Raw genomic sequence first — 17897 nt, 5'->3', positions numbered from 1 at the left:
TGAGTTCATAGCTGTGATTGATAGGTTAATTCCCTGTGGGATTCGACTCCGGACTTGTTAACCAGAATATATTTGCAACGACCATTTTGTCCTTTTTATAAGGCATAGTTGGGCCTGATCAAATTTTGGCACCATTGCCGGGGAATTAATGGTGTTATTAATTGCAGCTAAAAGAAGTGCTAAAATTCTTAGCATAGTCAATTTCTTCAATTTAAACCAAGTACATTGAAATTTTAACGTTTGTAGTCTTGGGTGTTACAGGTGAATGCCTAGAAACTCCTCAAGAACTGGTGAATTGTTCGAAGCATTATCAGATCCTGAGAAAGTTTTCAAGTCACTAAATCATGCAAACAAGAAAGGCAAATAGCAACAGAACAAATTGAACCAGACATGGATGACAGTAGAAAATCCAAACAATAGAAACAATGTGAATGGCCCGAGTGCCTCTTGTGCCAGAAGCAACATTGTATGACTGGGCACAACCCACCGCCGACAATCTAGCAACCGCAATTGCAATACCTCAGATACAAGCAGAATCATTTCAAATCACAAATAACATGCTACATTTGTTGTAGAACAAGAGACTGTTCTCAGGGTCATACGTTAAAGAACCTCAGCAACATGTGAAGAATTTCCTATCGATATGTGCCACGCAAAGGAACTATAATGTGACACCAAAAGCAATAAGGTTGTTGTTGTTTCCATTCTCAGTGACGGGAGTAGCTTAGACATGGCTTAGTTCACTCCCCATAAACTCCATCACTACTTGGGAGGAATTAGTCAAGCAATTTGTGAATAAATTCTACCCACCCAATAAGACTGCCCAACAAATTGATCAGATATTGAGCTTCAGACAGAAACCAACAAAGACATTACAAGAAATGTGGGAGAGGTTAAAGGGTATGCTGGTTAAGTGTCCACATCATGGAATTCCGGAGTAGATGTTGGGGTAGAGGTTTTACATTGGATTGGCAGATAGCTTGAAGGCCAATGTTGATGTTTCAGCAGGTGGAGCATTTTTGAGCCAAACATTCAGAGTAAGAAAGATCCTACTTGACAAGATGGCCCAAAACTCAAGATGGATGACAAGAGACTCTCCAATCACTCCTGTAGTTCACTCAGTGGCTTTAGACCCAACAAACCTTATATCTGAAAATATGGCCACTCTAGTGACAAGTGAGTATCCTCACCAAAAAGATTAATGAATCAGTCTAGAAGCAGCATGTACACATAGTTGATGCAACTAATGGGGGCTTATGTAGATCATGCATTAATCAACCATATGTTTGCTCGTGGAGTGCAGATGGTGACAACCAGCAATATCAGGAAAATATGAACTATGTGGCCACATGTGGGGGACAGAAGCAAGGTGGTCAGAATTGGGGTCATCAGAATCAATAATATAGACCAGCTTAGCAGTAGTACAACAACAACAACAATCTTGGGGCTATGCGACCACAAGGTTAAGTGGTGCCTTACCAAAGGCAATAGGCTTACAACCAACAAAATCAGCAATAGGCTTATCAACAACCTTAACAACAACATATTGTGAGACACAATGATGGGTTTGCTAAACTTAAGGGGATGATGTAACAATTGATTGGGTCCACTGGAAAAATAACTAAAAGAGTAGACTCATATGAATCAGCGATAAACAATATTGAGATTCAATTAGGACAGATTTTGATGGCTTTAAATAATTGTCCCCAAGGGATGATACCTGTAGACACAAAAATTAATCAAAAGGAGCAGGGCCCGAAACAGCTTATGGCAGTGAGTCTATAAAATGGTAGGGACCTAGATCTGGAGTAAGAAATTTCTCGTGAAAGCCAAACTACTAAAACACTGGTGCCAATACCCATTGAGATAGATGATTCAACAGGGTTAATTGAGGGGATGGTACAAAATGCACAAGAGAACACCAACAAAGAAAAAGAGGTTGCAAGGGAAACTTATGTAGCACAGGAAACGACAGTAGAAGCAGTGCCTGAACAAGAAAAAAATCAAATCACAGGAAAGAAGTTACCTCCAACACCATTCCCACAGAGATTGACCAAATATCAAAAAGATGAGCAGTACGAGAAATTCTTGGAGATGTTGAAGCAAATTCAGGTAAATATTCCATTAATTGACGCTTTAAAGGAAATGCCTGGTTATGCAAAAATGATGAAGGACATGATGTCTCGTAAGTTCGACTTTCAATACTTGACCAAGGTTACACTGACTCAGACATGTAGTGCTATTGTGACGAGACCCATAGTTGAGAAGCTATCTGACCCAGGGAGTTTCACAATCCCATGCACAATAGGCAACTATGCGTTTGCTAAGGCACTATATGACTTAGGGGTAAGCATAAACTTGATGCCCCTAGCTATCTACAAAAGGTTGGGCATTGGAAGAGCTAGACCCACGTCCATGTTACTACAGCTGGCTGACCGGACAATAAAGAGGCCCTCTGGTATTCTTGATGATGTATTAGTACAGGTTGGGAAGTTTGTGTTCCTAGCAGATTTTGTCATTCTTGATTGTCGGGTTGACGAGAAAATTCCCATAATTTTGGGAAGACCATTCTTGGCAACTGGGATAGCTCTAATTGACTGTGCAACTGGAGAGCTCAAAATGAGATTAAATGATGAAGAAATAACAATCAATGTGTAGAAATCTATGCGGGACCAAGTGAATTTGGTAATTGCTCTTTAATAGATGTTGTGGATATAATTTTGGAGGAGGAAGATGAGACATTGAACATTAAAGACCCTCTAGCAGCCTGTCTCATGAACTTAGATGAAGCCAATGTAGAAGACTTGGCAGAGTGGGTACTTGCTCTTGAATGATAAGATTTTTAGAAAAGGGAGCTCGAATTTGAGCCTTTACACTTAGAGAAAAGAAAAACTCCTCCAGCTAAGCCATCAATAGAAGAGCCGCCAAAGTTGGAACTGAAGCCACTACTACCTCATCTCAGGTATACCTTCTTAGGACCTAACTCAACTTTACCTATTATTATCTCATCTAGTTTGTTAGATGTGCAGGCAGAATAGTTTTTGCAGGTACTGACGGAGTGCAAGACTGCAATTGGTTGGACCATTGCAGACATTAAGGGTATCAGCCCGGCCTTCTATATGCATAAGATTTTGCTGGAAGATGGGCACAAACCTTCTAGAGAACATCACAGAAGGCTGAACCCTAACATGAAAGAAGTGGTGAAGAAAGAAGTGATTAAGTGGTTAGATGCAGGAATCATATTCCCCATCTCTAACAGCAATTGGGTCAGCCCAGTTCAGTGTGTGCAAAAAAGAGAGGTATGGCGATAGTGAAAAATGAGAATAACGAATTGATCTCTACACGAATAATCACAGGTTGGCGAATATGTATGCATTATAGGAAGTTAAACTTGGCTACCCAGAAAGATCATTTACCTCTGCCATTCATTGTTCAAATGCTGGATCGATTGGCAGGGAGGTCCCATTTCTTCTTTCTAGATAGGTACTCAGGGTATAATCAGATCTCTATTGCCCTGTAGGATAGAGGGAAAACATCGTTCATCTGCCTTTATGGAATCTATGCTTTTTTGAGAATGCCATTTGGCCTATGAAATGTTCCTGCCACATTCCAAAGGTGCATAATGGCCATCTTCACGGATATGGTAGAGGAAATAATGGAGGTTTTCATGGATGACTTCTCAGTGGTGGGGAACTCATTCGATGATTGCCTTATGAACTTGAGAAGAGTATTGAAGAAGTGTATCGAGACGAATTTTGGTACTTAACTGGGAAAAGTGCCATTTTATGGTACAAGAAGGTATAGTGTTGGGGCACCTAGTGTCGAGTAAAGGCATTGAGGTAGATCGTGCAAAGGTTGATGTGATAGAAAAGCTTCCACCACCCACTTCCGTCAAAGCAATTAGAAGTTTCCTTGGGCATGCCAATTTCTATAGAAGATTTATAAAAGATTATTCCAAAATTGCTAACCCCTTGTTTAAATTGCTTGAAAAAGATCACCCTTTTATGTTTTTTGATGACTGCAGGGTAGCATTTGAAGAAGAGACTGGTAACATCACCTATCATAGTTTCCCCTAACTAGGAGCAAGCATTTGAGCTGATGTGTGATACGAGTGACTATGCTGTGGGAGTAGTTCTTGGGCAGCGAAAAGACAAAGTCATGCATCCAATATACTACGCAAGTAGAACTCTGAGTAGTGCCCAGCTAAATTACACAATGAACGAGAAGGAGATGCTAGTAGTGGTGTTCGCATTCGACAAATTCAGGTCATACCTGATAGGCTCGAAGGTAATTGTTTCTACTGACCATGCTACTCTCAGGTACTTAATTGAGAAGAAAGAGTCAAAACCATGCTTGAATCGATGTGTGCTACTTCTGCAAGAATTTGACTTGGAAATCCACGACAAAACGGGAACGAATAACCAAGTAGCTGATCACTTGTCTAGGCTGGAAGGATCTGAGAAGAAGGTTGAGGTAGAAGAGATTCTAGAAACTTTCCTATATGAACAACTATTAGCCATGAGCCTTGAGGAAGTGCCATAGTATGCAGATATTGCAAACTACCTGGCGAGCGGTAATGTTTCTTATGACCTTTCCTCTATCCAAAAGAAAAAGTTCTTTCGTGATTGTCACATGTATTATTGGGATAAGCCTTATCTGTTCAGGATTTGTGTTGATAACATAATCCCGAAATGTATCCCCGAGATAGACTAGTTTTCTATTTTGTAGGCACGTCATGCGTCACCATATGATGGGCATTTCGGGGGAGTAAGGACTACTACGAAAGTCTTGGAGTTGGGCTTCTACTGGCCAACATTGTTCAAAGATGCACATTTATGGATAAAGGGTTGTGATGAATGCCAACGAACCGGGAATATTTCCCGCCAACATGAGAAGCCTATGAACCCAATTCAGGAGGTAGAAGTGTTTGATGTATGGGGAAATTCAGGAGGTAGAAGTGTTTGATGTATGAGGACTTTCGTCAGCTCATATAGAAACAAGTACATACTCGTCGCCATGGAATATGTGTCTAAATGGGTAGAGGCTACAACGCTCCCTACAAATGATGCAAAGGGGGTAATTAGTTTTTTGAGAAAGAACGTATTCACCCGACTTGGCACTCCAAGGGCAATAATCAGTGACGAAGGCACTCACTTATGTAATCGAGCCTTTGCGAAGTTGTTAGAGAAGTATGATGTACGCCACAAGGTTGCCACCCAATATCATCCAAAAATGAGCGGGCAAGTGGATGTTTTGAATAGAGATATAAAGAGTGTGTTGACTAAGACTGTGAATGCTACTAGAACAGATTGGGCGAGAAAGTTAGATAATGCACTCTAGGCTTATCGAACCGCTTTCAAAACTCCAATCGGCATGTATCCATACAAGTTGGTGTTTGGGAAGGTGTGTCACTTACTGGTGGAGTTGGAGCATAGAGCTTTGTGGGCGTTGAAGTAGTTGAATCTCGATATTGAAGCTGCGGGAACAAGTAGATCATGGAGTTGCATGAGCTTGATGAGTTTCGATATCACGCTTTTGAGAGCACAAGATTATACAAGGAGAGAATGAAGATGATACATGATAAAAATATTATTGAGCGGTGTTTTAAACCCGGAGATAGGGTATTGCTATACAATTCAAGACTGAGGTTGTTTTCGGGTAAATTAAAGTCAAGATGGTCAGGGGCGTTTCGTGTAGTTGAAATTTAAGGAGAAAAGACTAAAAGTGGGCCGAAAATCAAGATGATGAGCGCAATGCGCGTGATGATAGTTTTATTGCCCATCTCTACAAGATGATGGATTTACAACTGCGAATAGAGGGTCACCGGCCGCATATGAGGAGAGGACTGAATTGGAGCAGCGATACCCGCTCAATGCTCATGCCCAGCAGCTGGTTGGTGTAGGAGATGGATACTGACTCCCCGCTGATGAGGATGTCAACACACTGGAGCAATCTGAGGCTGAGCCACAACTATTAGATGGTGAGGGAGATGATGATGATGATGAGGAGGATGAACATGAAGAGTGGAAAGCATCAGAGGATGAAGACGCTATTTGATCAGGGAGTTTTCTTGCACCCTGCTCTTTTTATTTCTTGTTTTGTCAGATTGTGCATGCACTAAGGACAATGCATAATTTAAGTGTGGGGTGAGAACTTGTAGATATTAGTAGTTGTTAGATGTTTTTGTTGTTGTAGTACGTGTCATTTGCGTTAGATAATTGTGTTAGTTAATTGTTTTAAGAAGTTATTTTTATTTTTAGAATTTTTTTTGGTTAGTTGTTTTAGGCAGAAATTATTATAAAAAACATAAAATTGTTGGACTTTTCCCGATGATGGATCTCCTAGACAGTTTTTTTGAGGGAAGTAAGTCTAAAGAGAATACCAAAAAGTTTTTTTTAAAGTAGTGTAGTAATTTTTCCTTGGTTTTTCTTTGGGCCGCGGTTCTTTTCCAAGGGGTTTTAGTTGAACCGAGTGTAGGTAGTTTTAATTTTTAGGAGTAGAAATCATGTGGCTATGCACTTAATCGCAGCAATATCTCTAAGCTTTGTGATGCTTTGAGAATAGTCAGTACTCTGGTTGTAACGCTTAGGCTCAATTGTTGACTCTAGGATAAATACCTTAAATCGTGGATTCTTAAATTTTCTTAACTGCTTTGACTGGAGTGTCATGATAAAAAATCAATCCTGAATGAGTTATGTGCCATGTCTGTGTGAGGTTTATATGTATTCTATGCATTGCATTTGATGTCTAGAACTTGCCCCGTGTGTGTGCAAAGCGAAATAGTAGTCTTGTTCAGTCTGAGAAGTGATATTGGAAGTTCTTTGTTAAGCCAGATATGTATAGAGTACCCACCTAAATGTTATATATCGTAGTTAACCCCTTTGAGCCTATAATCCTGTTTCTTTGGTAACCACATTACAAGCCGTACCCCTTTGTTTGAATCAACTATATATTTGAACCTTGTCACCTCTCATGAGCACTTGAATGATGATGAATTATGAAAAAATCAAAGTGTGGGGTGGTGGGTTGGCTTTTGAGTGGAACAAGTGAAATAAGGAGAAAGGTGCACCGTTTGAAAGAAAAACAAATGTTAATAAAAGCCATTTGGATTTAAAAAAAAGGGTGAATATATATATAGTGAGAGAGAGAGAGAGAGAGAGAGTAAGTAAGTGAATTGCGAATAAGGCTTGGTATTTGTGAGTCAATTCTTGAGGTGAGGATATCACACCTTTGTGCTTAAACTATTTTAAAGATTCTTGGTATACTGAGTTAAGGGAATTTTTTATAGGTTGTGTCCATGAGTGTAGTTTGATTGCTCAAGGACGAGAAATGTTTAAGTGTGGGGTATTGATGTGTGGCTATAATTCATGGTTTAACACATTATGTGTTGTGCATTTTACATGCATTAATGATAAATTACACTTTATTTGCATGTAATAGAGTCTATTTTATGTGTAGGTGAATTGGAGATGAAAGTAGAGCAAAAGGGATACTTAAACATTGAAAGTGCGCTCGAGAACAGTGAAAAATAGAGGCTAGGCAAAAGCCAGCTCAACCAAGCTTTAGCATAGCGAGGCCAGCCAAAGGCCAGGCTGAGGCTGGCGATGCCAGGCCTGGGGCCAGGTCTAGTATGAGTTTTGAAGATTTAAATTGTTTCCCGACTTGACTAGGATTTGACCTACACGTTTAGGTCTTGTCCTAAACATATAAATAGACCCAAAAATGCCACTTTGAAGGACTTTTTGCAACCGGAGGTAAGAATAGCTCGTGGAGAACTACTTGAGAGTTAGAATCATTGATTTCTACTATTACATCCCGCATTTTCGTATGTTAAAATTTCGTTGTAAGTTAATCGACGTAAGTTTGAAAATGAGATTATTTTGAGATTATAGGCATTATGCTATTTCCAACAAGTAATGAGTAAATTCGTGAAGGCGAGAGGGGAAGTAAGTCAAAGAAAATAAATTTTCGTCCAAGTTTGGCATGTCGGGATAAAAGATGGGCCGAGTGTTAATACTCGGTATTTGTGGACTAGTACCATATGAGGTACTATATGACCAAGATAGTAGAATGTATAAAGTGTATTAAAAATAAGTAGAATTTTAAGTAATTTGAGATTATTTTTAATTATGCGAGTAATTGTTTAATTACCAGATAGCGGGATATTACCTAATTAAATTAATTCACTGATTGATAAAATCAAAATAGCAAGTGGCAGCAAACTAATACACCAACCATATGACTCTTAGTTATAATTCATGATTAAGAGTCATTTTTGTATATGTGGCAACCTCATTTGCCTTCTAACATTTTGAGTGCAAATAAGATTCTTATAAAATTCTAGTAACGTAGTAGTATGACTTCTTACAAACTTGACTCCTAAGTAATGTTACTTCTTAATAACATGACTTCTTAGTAACATTTTAATACAAATCAGATTTTCAATACAAACCAAATTCTAGTAACGTGATTCTTCAACTAATCCAACGAGAATGGTTAAAGCTTTAGCAATGCAAAATGTTTTGATTCTAAGGGAGTATGGTGCAACCTTTTCCAAGAATATCATACGAATTTTCCCCTACTCTAGTATATTAAGGCTATCCTTCCTTTTTTTTGGCATGATCCAAATAATACAAATGAAACGAGCAAAATACACGACTTTCATAAATGACACTATTCATAAAAATACTAGGGGGTGTCTATATTCATGATTTCCCATGTGGATTATTATTATATCTTCTGTTCATGGGTCTTAGAAAAACACGTATTTGATAAAGTTCATCCGAAAGGCATATGATTTTTTTGGCATTCCAAGAAAATCTTATTAACATATTTTTATGCATTTCATGCATTTATACATGTACATTGACCCATGACTAGATGGTGTTATATAAGCGTATATATGTATATTATATTTATATGGGATATGGGAAAAGGTTACGGCGTTATACGTACCACCACCTGATTAACTGGTATACGTTGATGATTTTGCCCACAGTGACCGAAATGATATGACGGGATGCCCTCAGAGGAGTTATGATGTTATGAAACATGTACCTATGCACGACATGACATTCATATGCATATGCATGACACTATAATTATTTCATGATTTACAGAGTTACCCAGACTTATAGGTTGAGTTATTTACTCTATATTTCTTCCATGTTTGTTATGTACTTATTTATGTGCCTTACATATTCGTTACATCATTCGTACTGACGTCCCTTTTTCCTGGGGATGCTGCGTTTCATGCGCGCATGTCCCGATAGACAGGTCGAGAGCCTTCCAAGTAGGCTATCAGCTCAGCGGAAGATGTTGGTGTGCTCCATTTGCTTCGGAGTTGCTTGTTTGGTTAGTATTATTTAGACGTATAATGTTTGGTATGGCGGGACTCTGTCTCGGTCTTTATGAAAATTATGTATTCTTAGAGGCTTGTAGACATATGTCATGTACGTAAAAGATTGTATGGCCTTGTCGGCCTATGTTCAGTACACGAGTGTTTATTTTGGTCTTATAGGCCCGTACTTCATATGTATAAGTTTGTATTACCTCATGCTTTACTCCAATTTATTTACCTATGATATAATGATATGAAAGATACGTTACGTTGGTACTCAGTTGACTAAGGTATCGATTGCCCATCGCGGCATATCGGTTTGGGTCGTAACAAAAGTGGTATCAGAGCAGTTCTATCCTAGGGAGTCTACAAGCCGCGTCTAGTAGTGTCTTGTTTATAGGTGTGTCGTGCACCATACTTATAAGCATGAGGCTACGAGTCATTTAGGAGTGACACTCTTTCTTATTACTTTAGATCTTGTGGTACAGCTCAGTTGTAAGAACTAAATTTTCTAAACTCTATTTTATTCGTAATACGACGATGCCTACATTTAGAAAACTGGTTGGTAAGGGATTGAATGCGGTTGCGAAAGAGTTGAGTCAGAAGAACTCGGTGATCTTCTAGGAAAGGAGCCTTAAGGCAATAATATCTATCCACCTTTATGGTGAAAGACAATGAGAGATTCAGAAGATAAATACAAGTTTCAACAAGTAAAGAAAGCAAGGTAATAGAGGGGTACGAGGCACCCTGCTAATGAAGATTATCCTTACTTACCATTCAGGAAGAGAGATATAAGCATTTTGAGTTACCTTCAATAGTAATAGAGATATGCACAATTGGCCACACCGATCTAAGTTATGCTCTATGGGAGCTAACAAATATGGTTTAAGAAAATGACATAATATCACAATCCGGCTGGGGTTAGAGTGACCCAAAATGGTGGATGAATTATTTGCGCCAAAGGATATTGCAAATGTGCTAATAGATCTCCCTGTAAGGCATCCAGATGGTGCACTCTAAAATAGTACAACTAGATATGAGTACTACAAATATAGGCACTAAAAGCCTGGAAAGGATAAATATTTTCTTAGTGTGACTCTCGTCCCTAGTAGAGCGAGGACGTTGAGAAACCCGAAGAGCCGATGAATGAAGCAAGGGGATCTAAAAGTAAACGAATGTCTTGTTGAAGTTTTCACAAGAAAGGAATAGGCAAAAATATTAGCAGAGTAATGAGAAGAGAGATAAGGAAGAATTATGAGCAAGATGTGATACATGGATGACAACGATGGAAAAATAAAATGAAATGACAGTATTACATAGTCGATAATCGAGGGAAGGAAAGAAAATGAGAGGTGCCAGGCCTGGAGACAACAAAAGAGTATAGGCCATGCAGTCACATCCTCATTTCGAGAAATAAGTTCGCAACTCTAATGTGATTAACATAAGGAAAAGTTAGACCCTAGTGTAATAGAAATCAGTATAGGTTGGTGAACAAGATAAACTAAACATAAACTAGGAACTGAGTGATTTGACAATAGTCAGCATCATGAGAATTTCAGATTGCATTCCGGCAATAATAGAATGGACAACAGAAGCAGATCCATGAATTCAGAGAATGGTCATTCAGGGAGACGTTTCCCTAAAGCAAGCAATACGAGCAAAGTTAAGCTTAAAGGACTATAGGTGCCAGTTACACTAAGTGTCACCATCGCGAATGAGGAATTTGGTTATCCTTGGCACAGAAGGATTACCGCAAGGCGAGTAAGGGTCATTGATGATGTGAAAGGATGCCAAAGATGAAGAGGAAAAACATCTATAGGCAGGTCGTCATAGCTCCAAGTCTTAGTACTCTCCTAAAGGGGGGAATATGGAATGATAGAGGAAGAACACGATTAAAAAAATGAGAAATGTGTGAGAGTGCACTTATCCAAATGTTACAGATATGTTATGATTCCAAAACGTTATGTAAGCACGACGTCAGAAAAAGGAAGTAAGGATTCCTGCCGGGATGTTATTGATAGAAAAGGAGCAAGTACGTGAGGTAAGTTAAGACAAGGAAATAACAAAAGAAATATTATACGGAATATGGATATGAGAATGGGCCGACGAGTAGTTAGTAGTTGATTTAGGAAGAGCCTAGTCATGACTAGACAAGAAGTTACAGACAAATCAGCAGATCATGCAAGATAAATGTAGTAAACCCCAACATGGAGAATTCAACCTCGCAGTAATGTCATTATAATACTTGAGATATATTCAAATAGGAGTCGGAGTAGTTAAAGGTACCGTATGAGTGTTACGGGGATAAAAGAAAGTGCCACTAGGAAGGCAGTCAAAATATTAGTTCAGAAGCAACCTTACAAGCATAAGGGCACGGAGGTAAGCAACTATAGATGATTATAGGCAAGGAAGGACATCAAAAAGGTCCGTAATAAGCTCGCAGCTTTACGAGAGTCAAGGGTTCTCCCTAAGTACTACAACGAAAGACTAGCTGAGGAAATAAGGAAGCAGGCTGCAATCTAAGCACAACGACCTAAAGAGGAAATGGTCATGTAACAACAATCTCACAATAACATTGTAAGCACTCAAAAGGAAAGGGGAACCTACCGTGGCTAATGAATGAGAAGTAAAATTAAAAGTAATATTCGAGATCGTATGAGTTATATGAAAACTTTGGCATGTGTGGGCACTAAAATAAGCTAAATATGGACGCAACAAGGGGGCAGAAAGACCAGAAAAAGTAATAGCTTACGTTGAACGAAAAATATTATTCGATCAATGATCTAGTGTTGGTCACGTTATGAACACACTTAAAGGTTTAGAGTTTTATACATGCAGCATATATAGTCGTAGAATATTTTGGTATACGTTAAAAGAAAAAATTGAGCTCAGGTCATAAATGAAGGATTAACTTGTTAAAGGATCATATCATGCATATTCCTCAGCGCCCATGAACGGCTAAACAGAATAACCAATACCATGAACCCAAGAGCGGGAGATAATCTAAGCCAACATAAAGGCCGATTAGAAGAAGGAGGAAACTAAAGAGTTACATCAATGAAGTAAATCAGGAATTCGATTATTGGACCCAGAAATTATAGAAATCGTGATTGAGAATATTGTAGAATTTCTATTAATATTTGAGTTTCAAGAGACATAGCACATCAACTATATTCTATAACGGCTCTACGATAAAGCCAGTTCGAAAAATACCAGCCTCATAAGAATTAGTATGGAGCTCCCACCGGATTGTATAGGCACCAGAGGTGCAAGTATTATAATAGAGCTTCAAATAATGGATGTGATTTATACCTATGTGGAAAGGAGGTCATGAAAGAGATAGAAGATACGATGCAAGATTTTAAGGTAAGAAAGGGAAAGAGGAACAACATACGAGATACTCAAAGGTAGAAGGTCATGAATAGTCCATACTACAATAAAAGGCTAGAAGCACGGGGATTTAATATCTAGGAATGATAGTAGCGCCGTCAATGGAACACTTCCAAACCTATGGTTTCTAAGTACCGAAAGGTCTAATTAGAGAGTAAAAGAAGATTTAGAGATGATGTGATGCCTCGATGTTCCAGAAAAGCATAAGGAAGTCGATCACAAGCTAAAGTATGATTGAACGACAAGGTTTTAGAAAGATAGGAGTAAGGATAAGAAAAGGTCAAGTGAGAAGGTGATGAAAATGAATAAGTCCTTAGGACTAAGCCCGTGAAAACAAAAGAGCTGATGGTTCCTATAAGTTATAGAAAACTCAATTTAGCCTGAATAAACTCAAAAGAGTCTAAGACTAGTAGCATTTAGAAGAGATGGGATGCTGCCCTAGTAGCAGAATGAGGGTGTAACTATGTTAAATAAAGTATGACGTTTGGGCCTTCATTTGAGTAATGATTTGAAGAAGAAAAAAAGGGAAAGAGGATTTCATGAATTATAAGGGACTAAAATACCCATATAAAGGTGAGTCATATTGGGATGCTATAAAGTACCGTTATGAAAGTATAGTATCACCCCTAGGTGGATCAATCTAATTACTCCAGATGCCCCAATGAGACGCGAGCCCTAGCGGCGATGTTACATAAGAGATCAAGTTGTCAGTGGTAAATGATGGATTAACATTAAGGTGAATCAACAATAGATGAATAAAAGTTCAACAATATGAGATGAGATTAGGCCATCAGTCTTAAGGATAAGCAACGAGAGTAACCTGGAGTTGGTTGCAGACCTCTATAATGATAAATCAAAGTAAGAGTTATGGCATAGTATGACCTATGTAGATGCAGTAAAGTCATACGAATGGATAACCAGGTCTATAAAATAAGATATAGCAATATTTGCAAATTCTACAAAGTACCGGGCAAAGAACTTCAGTATACCTATAGATGCCCAGAAAGACATCTTATTAAGCCTTGTATATGTTTACAAAGTAAGGCCTAGAGATGGATAAAAACTGAAGGAAAAAGGAGAGAAGAGTCGCATAGGCGCACTTATAAGGTCAGTATCGTACAGGCTGCATAATAGAAGGTAACAACAATTACGAGATTGAAAAGATCCTAACCACAAGTCGTGATATGAGGAAGATGACTAAATGGAGAAATTCCCTGGCATTGGGACTTATCACAGAATAGTTGCCTAGATGACAAGAGGAGCCCTAAAGTATTCGTAAGAGCTATGGGTTATGAGAATGATAAGTGTATCCGTCAACATTCAAAGACGGATGTTCCAAAGAGGGGAATGATATTACATCCCGCATTTTCGTATGTTAAAGTTTTCTCGTAAGTTAATCGACATAAGTTCGGGAATGGAATTATTTTGAGATTATAGGCATTATGCTATTTCTAACAAGTAATGAGTAAATTCGTGAAGGCGAGAGGGGAAGCAAGTCAAAGAAAATAAATTTTCGTCCAAGTTTGACATGTCGGATAAAATGCGGGCCGAGTGTTAATACACAGTATTTATGGACTAGTACCATACAAGGTACTATATGACCAAGATAGTAGAATGTATAAAGTATATTATAAATAAGTAGAATTTTAAGTAATTTGAGACAACTCTTAATTATGCGGGTAATTGGTTAATTATCGGGTAGCAGGATATTACCTAATTAAATTAGTTCACTAATGGATAAGATCAAAATAGCAAGTGCCAACAAACTAATACACCAACCATATGACTCTTAGTCATAATTCATATGACTAAGAGTAATTTTTTTATAGGTGCCAACCTCATTTGCCTTCTAACATTTTGAGTGCAAATAAGATTCCTATAAAATTCTAGTAACCTAGTAGTATGACTTATTAAAAACTTGACTCCTTAGTAATGTTACTTCTTACAAACCTTACTTCTTAATAATGTGACTTCTTAGTAACATTTTAATACAAATAAGATTTTCAATACAAACCGAATTCTAGTAACGTGATTCTTCAACCAATCCAACGAGAATTGGCAAAGCTTTAGCAACATAAAATATTACAATTCTAAGGGAGTACGGTGCAATTTTTTCCAAGAATATCATACAAATTTCCCCTACTCCAGGTATGTTAAGGATATCCCTCCTTTCGTTTTGGCATGATCCAAATAATACAAATGAAACGAGCAAAATACACGACTTTCATAAATGACTCTATTTATAAAAATACTAGGGGTGTCTATATTCTTGATTCCCCATGTGGATTATTATTATATCTTCTGATCACGGGTCTCAGAAAATTACGTATTTGATAAAGTTCATCTGAAAGGCATATGGATTTTTATCGCATTCCAAGAAAATCTTATTAACGTATTTTATGCATTTCATGCATTTATACATGTACATTGACCCACGACTAGATGGAGTTATATAAGCGTATATATGTATATTATATTTATATGGTATATGGGAAAAGGTTACGGCGTTATATACGCACCACCACCTGATCAGCTGGTATACATCGATGATTTTGCTCATAGTGGCCGAGATGATATGATGGGATGCCCTCAGAGGCCTGATGATATTATGAAACATGTACCTATGCACGACATGACATTCATATGCATATGCATGACACTATAATTATTTCATGATTTACAGAGTTATCCAGACTTATAGGTTGAGTCATTTACTCTATATTTCTTCCATGTCTGTTATGTACTTATTTATGTGTCTTACATACTCGGTACATCATTCGTACTGACCTCCATTTTGCCTGGAGACGCTGTATTTCATGCCCGCAAGTCCCGATAGACAGGTCGAGAGCCCTCCAAGTAGACTATCAGCTCAGCGGAAAATGTTGGTGCGCTCCATTTGCTTCGGAGTTGCTTGTTTGGTTAGTATGATTTTGACGTATAATGTCTGGTATGGCGGGACTCTGTCTCGATCTTTATAAAAATGATGTATTTTTAGAGGCTTGTAGACATATGTCATGTACATAAAAGATTGTATGTCCTTGTCAGCCTATGTTCAGTACACGAGTGGTTATTTTGATCTTATAGGCCCGTACTTCATATGTATAAGTTTGTATTCCCTCATGCTTTACTCCAGTTTATTTATCTATGATAGAATGATATGAAAGATACTTTACGTTGGTATTCAGTTGACTAAGGTACCGGGTGCCCGTCGCGGCCTATCGATTTGGGTCGTGACATCTACATCCCTTTATCATTACTTTGTAATTTAATTATATAAATTACTTTGGATATTGTTAATATGAGTATGAGTAGCTAAACGCTTAATCTAGGGTTCTGATGGAACCTATTGAGGATGAATTTTTTGTTACGTTAATTTAGATTTGCTATAGTATTCTCTCTATTTGTTCAACTATATGCTTATTGTTGTTGATTGAAGGGCCCTTAATTAGACTATGCCTATTTATTGTGTATTACTCGTGAGAGAGTGCATATTCAAGTAGTTGTTAAACAACGTCACTCCTAACGTATATGAGGGATCAATACAAAGGGTTTAAAGGTGGGATTAGGGATAACGAAACCTTGGTGCAATCTAAATGAGCTGTACTTAAGGCTAGCTAGCGTAATTCGGGAGAATATATCTAGTATATTATTGTAATTAGTCGGGAGAGAATTAAGACAGTCAGAGTGCTCATGATCGATAGAGAAGACTTAGGCAAATTTATAGGAAACGTAGCGGAAAGGATTCCGACAATAGGGAAAATCAGAACCTTAGATCATTCCAATTCTTGTCTACAACCTGTTCATAGTTTGTTCTTAGTTATTGCATTTTCATTACGTAATATTTAGTTAGTAAACATCCAACCTATTACTTAAATATTTTTGAAGATTGAATATGTGAATTTGTGTGAGTTCAATAGCTGTGATTGATAGGTTAATTCCTTGTGAGATTCGACTCCGGACTTGTTAACCGGAATATATTTGCAACGATCGCTTTGTCCTTTTTATAAGGCATAATTGAGTGTGATCAATTAATAACAAAAATCTAGTGTTGTTTATTTTTCTGTTAACTTAGTTTTAGGAGAACAAAGTTTAATACGGTAAAATTACTAGGAAAGACGAATAATTTTCTTTTTCTCTTTGCCATCTTATTCTAATTTGTTTCTATTTTATTTTCTTTTTACATTACATTAACAATAAATAGAGTGAGAAAGTTTTTAAAGATACTTGATAATAATATAATATGGAGAGAGAGAATGAAGATTTAGTTTCACAAACCTCGTGCATTGTTCTCCATAGAAGCTAGTTGTCATGGATGTAGATGCAATGAATAGCTAATAAAATCAGGTTACTTAAGCCATAATTATTTTGAGATGCTTACTTATTAAGCCATTAATTTGATATGCAAATAGACAAAGACCAATCTCCACGTTTCACCATATGTTTTAATTTGTCATGCGTATATAGTAAAGATGTTTTATTTTCCAAGTAAGACATTTTATAATGATACTCCATCCATTCGTTCACTTTTATGTACCCAGAAAATATATTTTTATTTTTACTTGTTCTTTTTAGTAAATAAAAAAATAATAATTTTTTTATTTACCTTTATTATTAACCACTTATTCCCCAAAATATTGTTATTATTGTGGGTATTATTAAATAAAGACTTTTTAAAATGTTGTTATTATTATGGATGTTATGATAAAATATATACTTCATTTATTATTTTTTAAGGAGACTGCTACAAGTTGCCTGCTTAGCTCAATTGGTAGAGCGCAAAGCTCTTAATCTTTCCATTGTGGGTTCGACCTAGGGCTGCTTATCGGGCGGATTGAGCGGTTATTTACTCTTAATGGTTTGACTTATCAGTTATCGACTTTTAAATGTATTAATCGGCTAGTCACCCGATAAGATATCGGGCGGATTGGTATCGGTTTAGCTCTTATCGGACGGTTATCGAGCGGTTTATCGGCCTAATTCAATCTATATTGCATGCATTACAGAGGGCGTACTATCACAACAAATATACTGAGTGTAAAGGTTTACACGTTCCACAAGCAGTTGAATTGTGTGAAGACATACGCTCTCTTCTAATAGCTCCAAGTTAGCCTGATGGACAACTACATGAGTCTCTTTCCTCTTTCACATGGTGAATTTGAACTCATTA

The 17897-nt window shown here is 37.5% G+C and overlaps 1 protein-coding gene across 1 annotated transcript; it reads left to right on the top strand.

The window, feature by feature from the left end:
• Positions 1-1896: 1896 nt before the first annotated feature.
• Positions 1897-4542, top strand: LOC142174509 (uncharacterized). The gene is made up of 5 exons (XM_075240315.1): positions 1897-2346; positions 2428-2599; positions 2704-2816; positions 3048-3266; positions 4081-4542. The coding sequence occupies exons 1-5, from the start codon at positions 1897-1899 to the stop codon at positions 4540-4542; spliced, it is 1416 nt and encodes a 471-aa protein (XP_075096416.1).
• The last annotated feature ends 13355 nt before the right edge of the window (positions 4543-17897 follow it).

Source organism: Nicotiana tabacum, chromosome 20 (assembly GCF_000715075.1).
Source record: "Nicotiana tabacum cultivar K326 chromosome 20, ASM71507v2, whole genome shotgun sequence".
NCBI lineage: Eukaryota > Viridiplantae > Streptophyta > Magnoliopsida > Solanales > Solanaceae > Nicotiana > Nicotiana tabacum.
The sequence above is the reverse complement of the archived record's forward strand: the minus strand, read 5'-3'. Positions and strand labels throughout refer to the sequence as shown.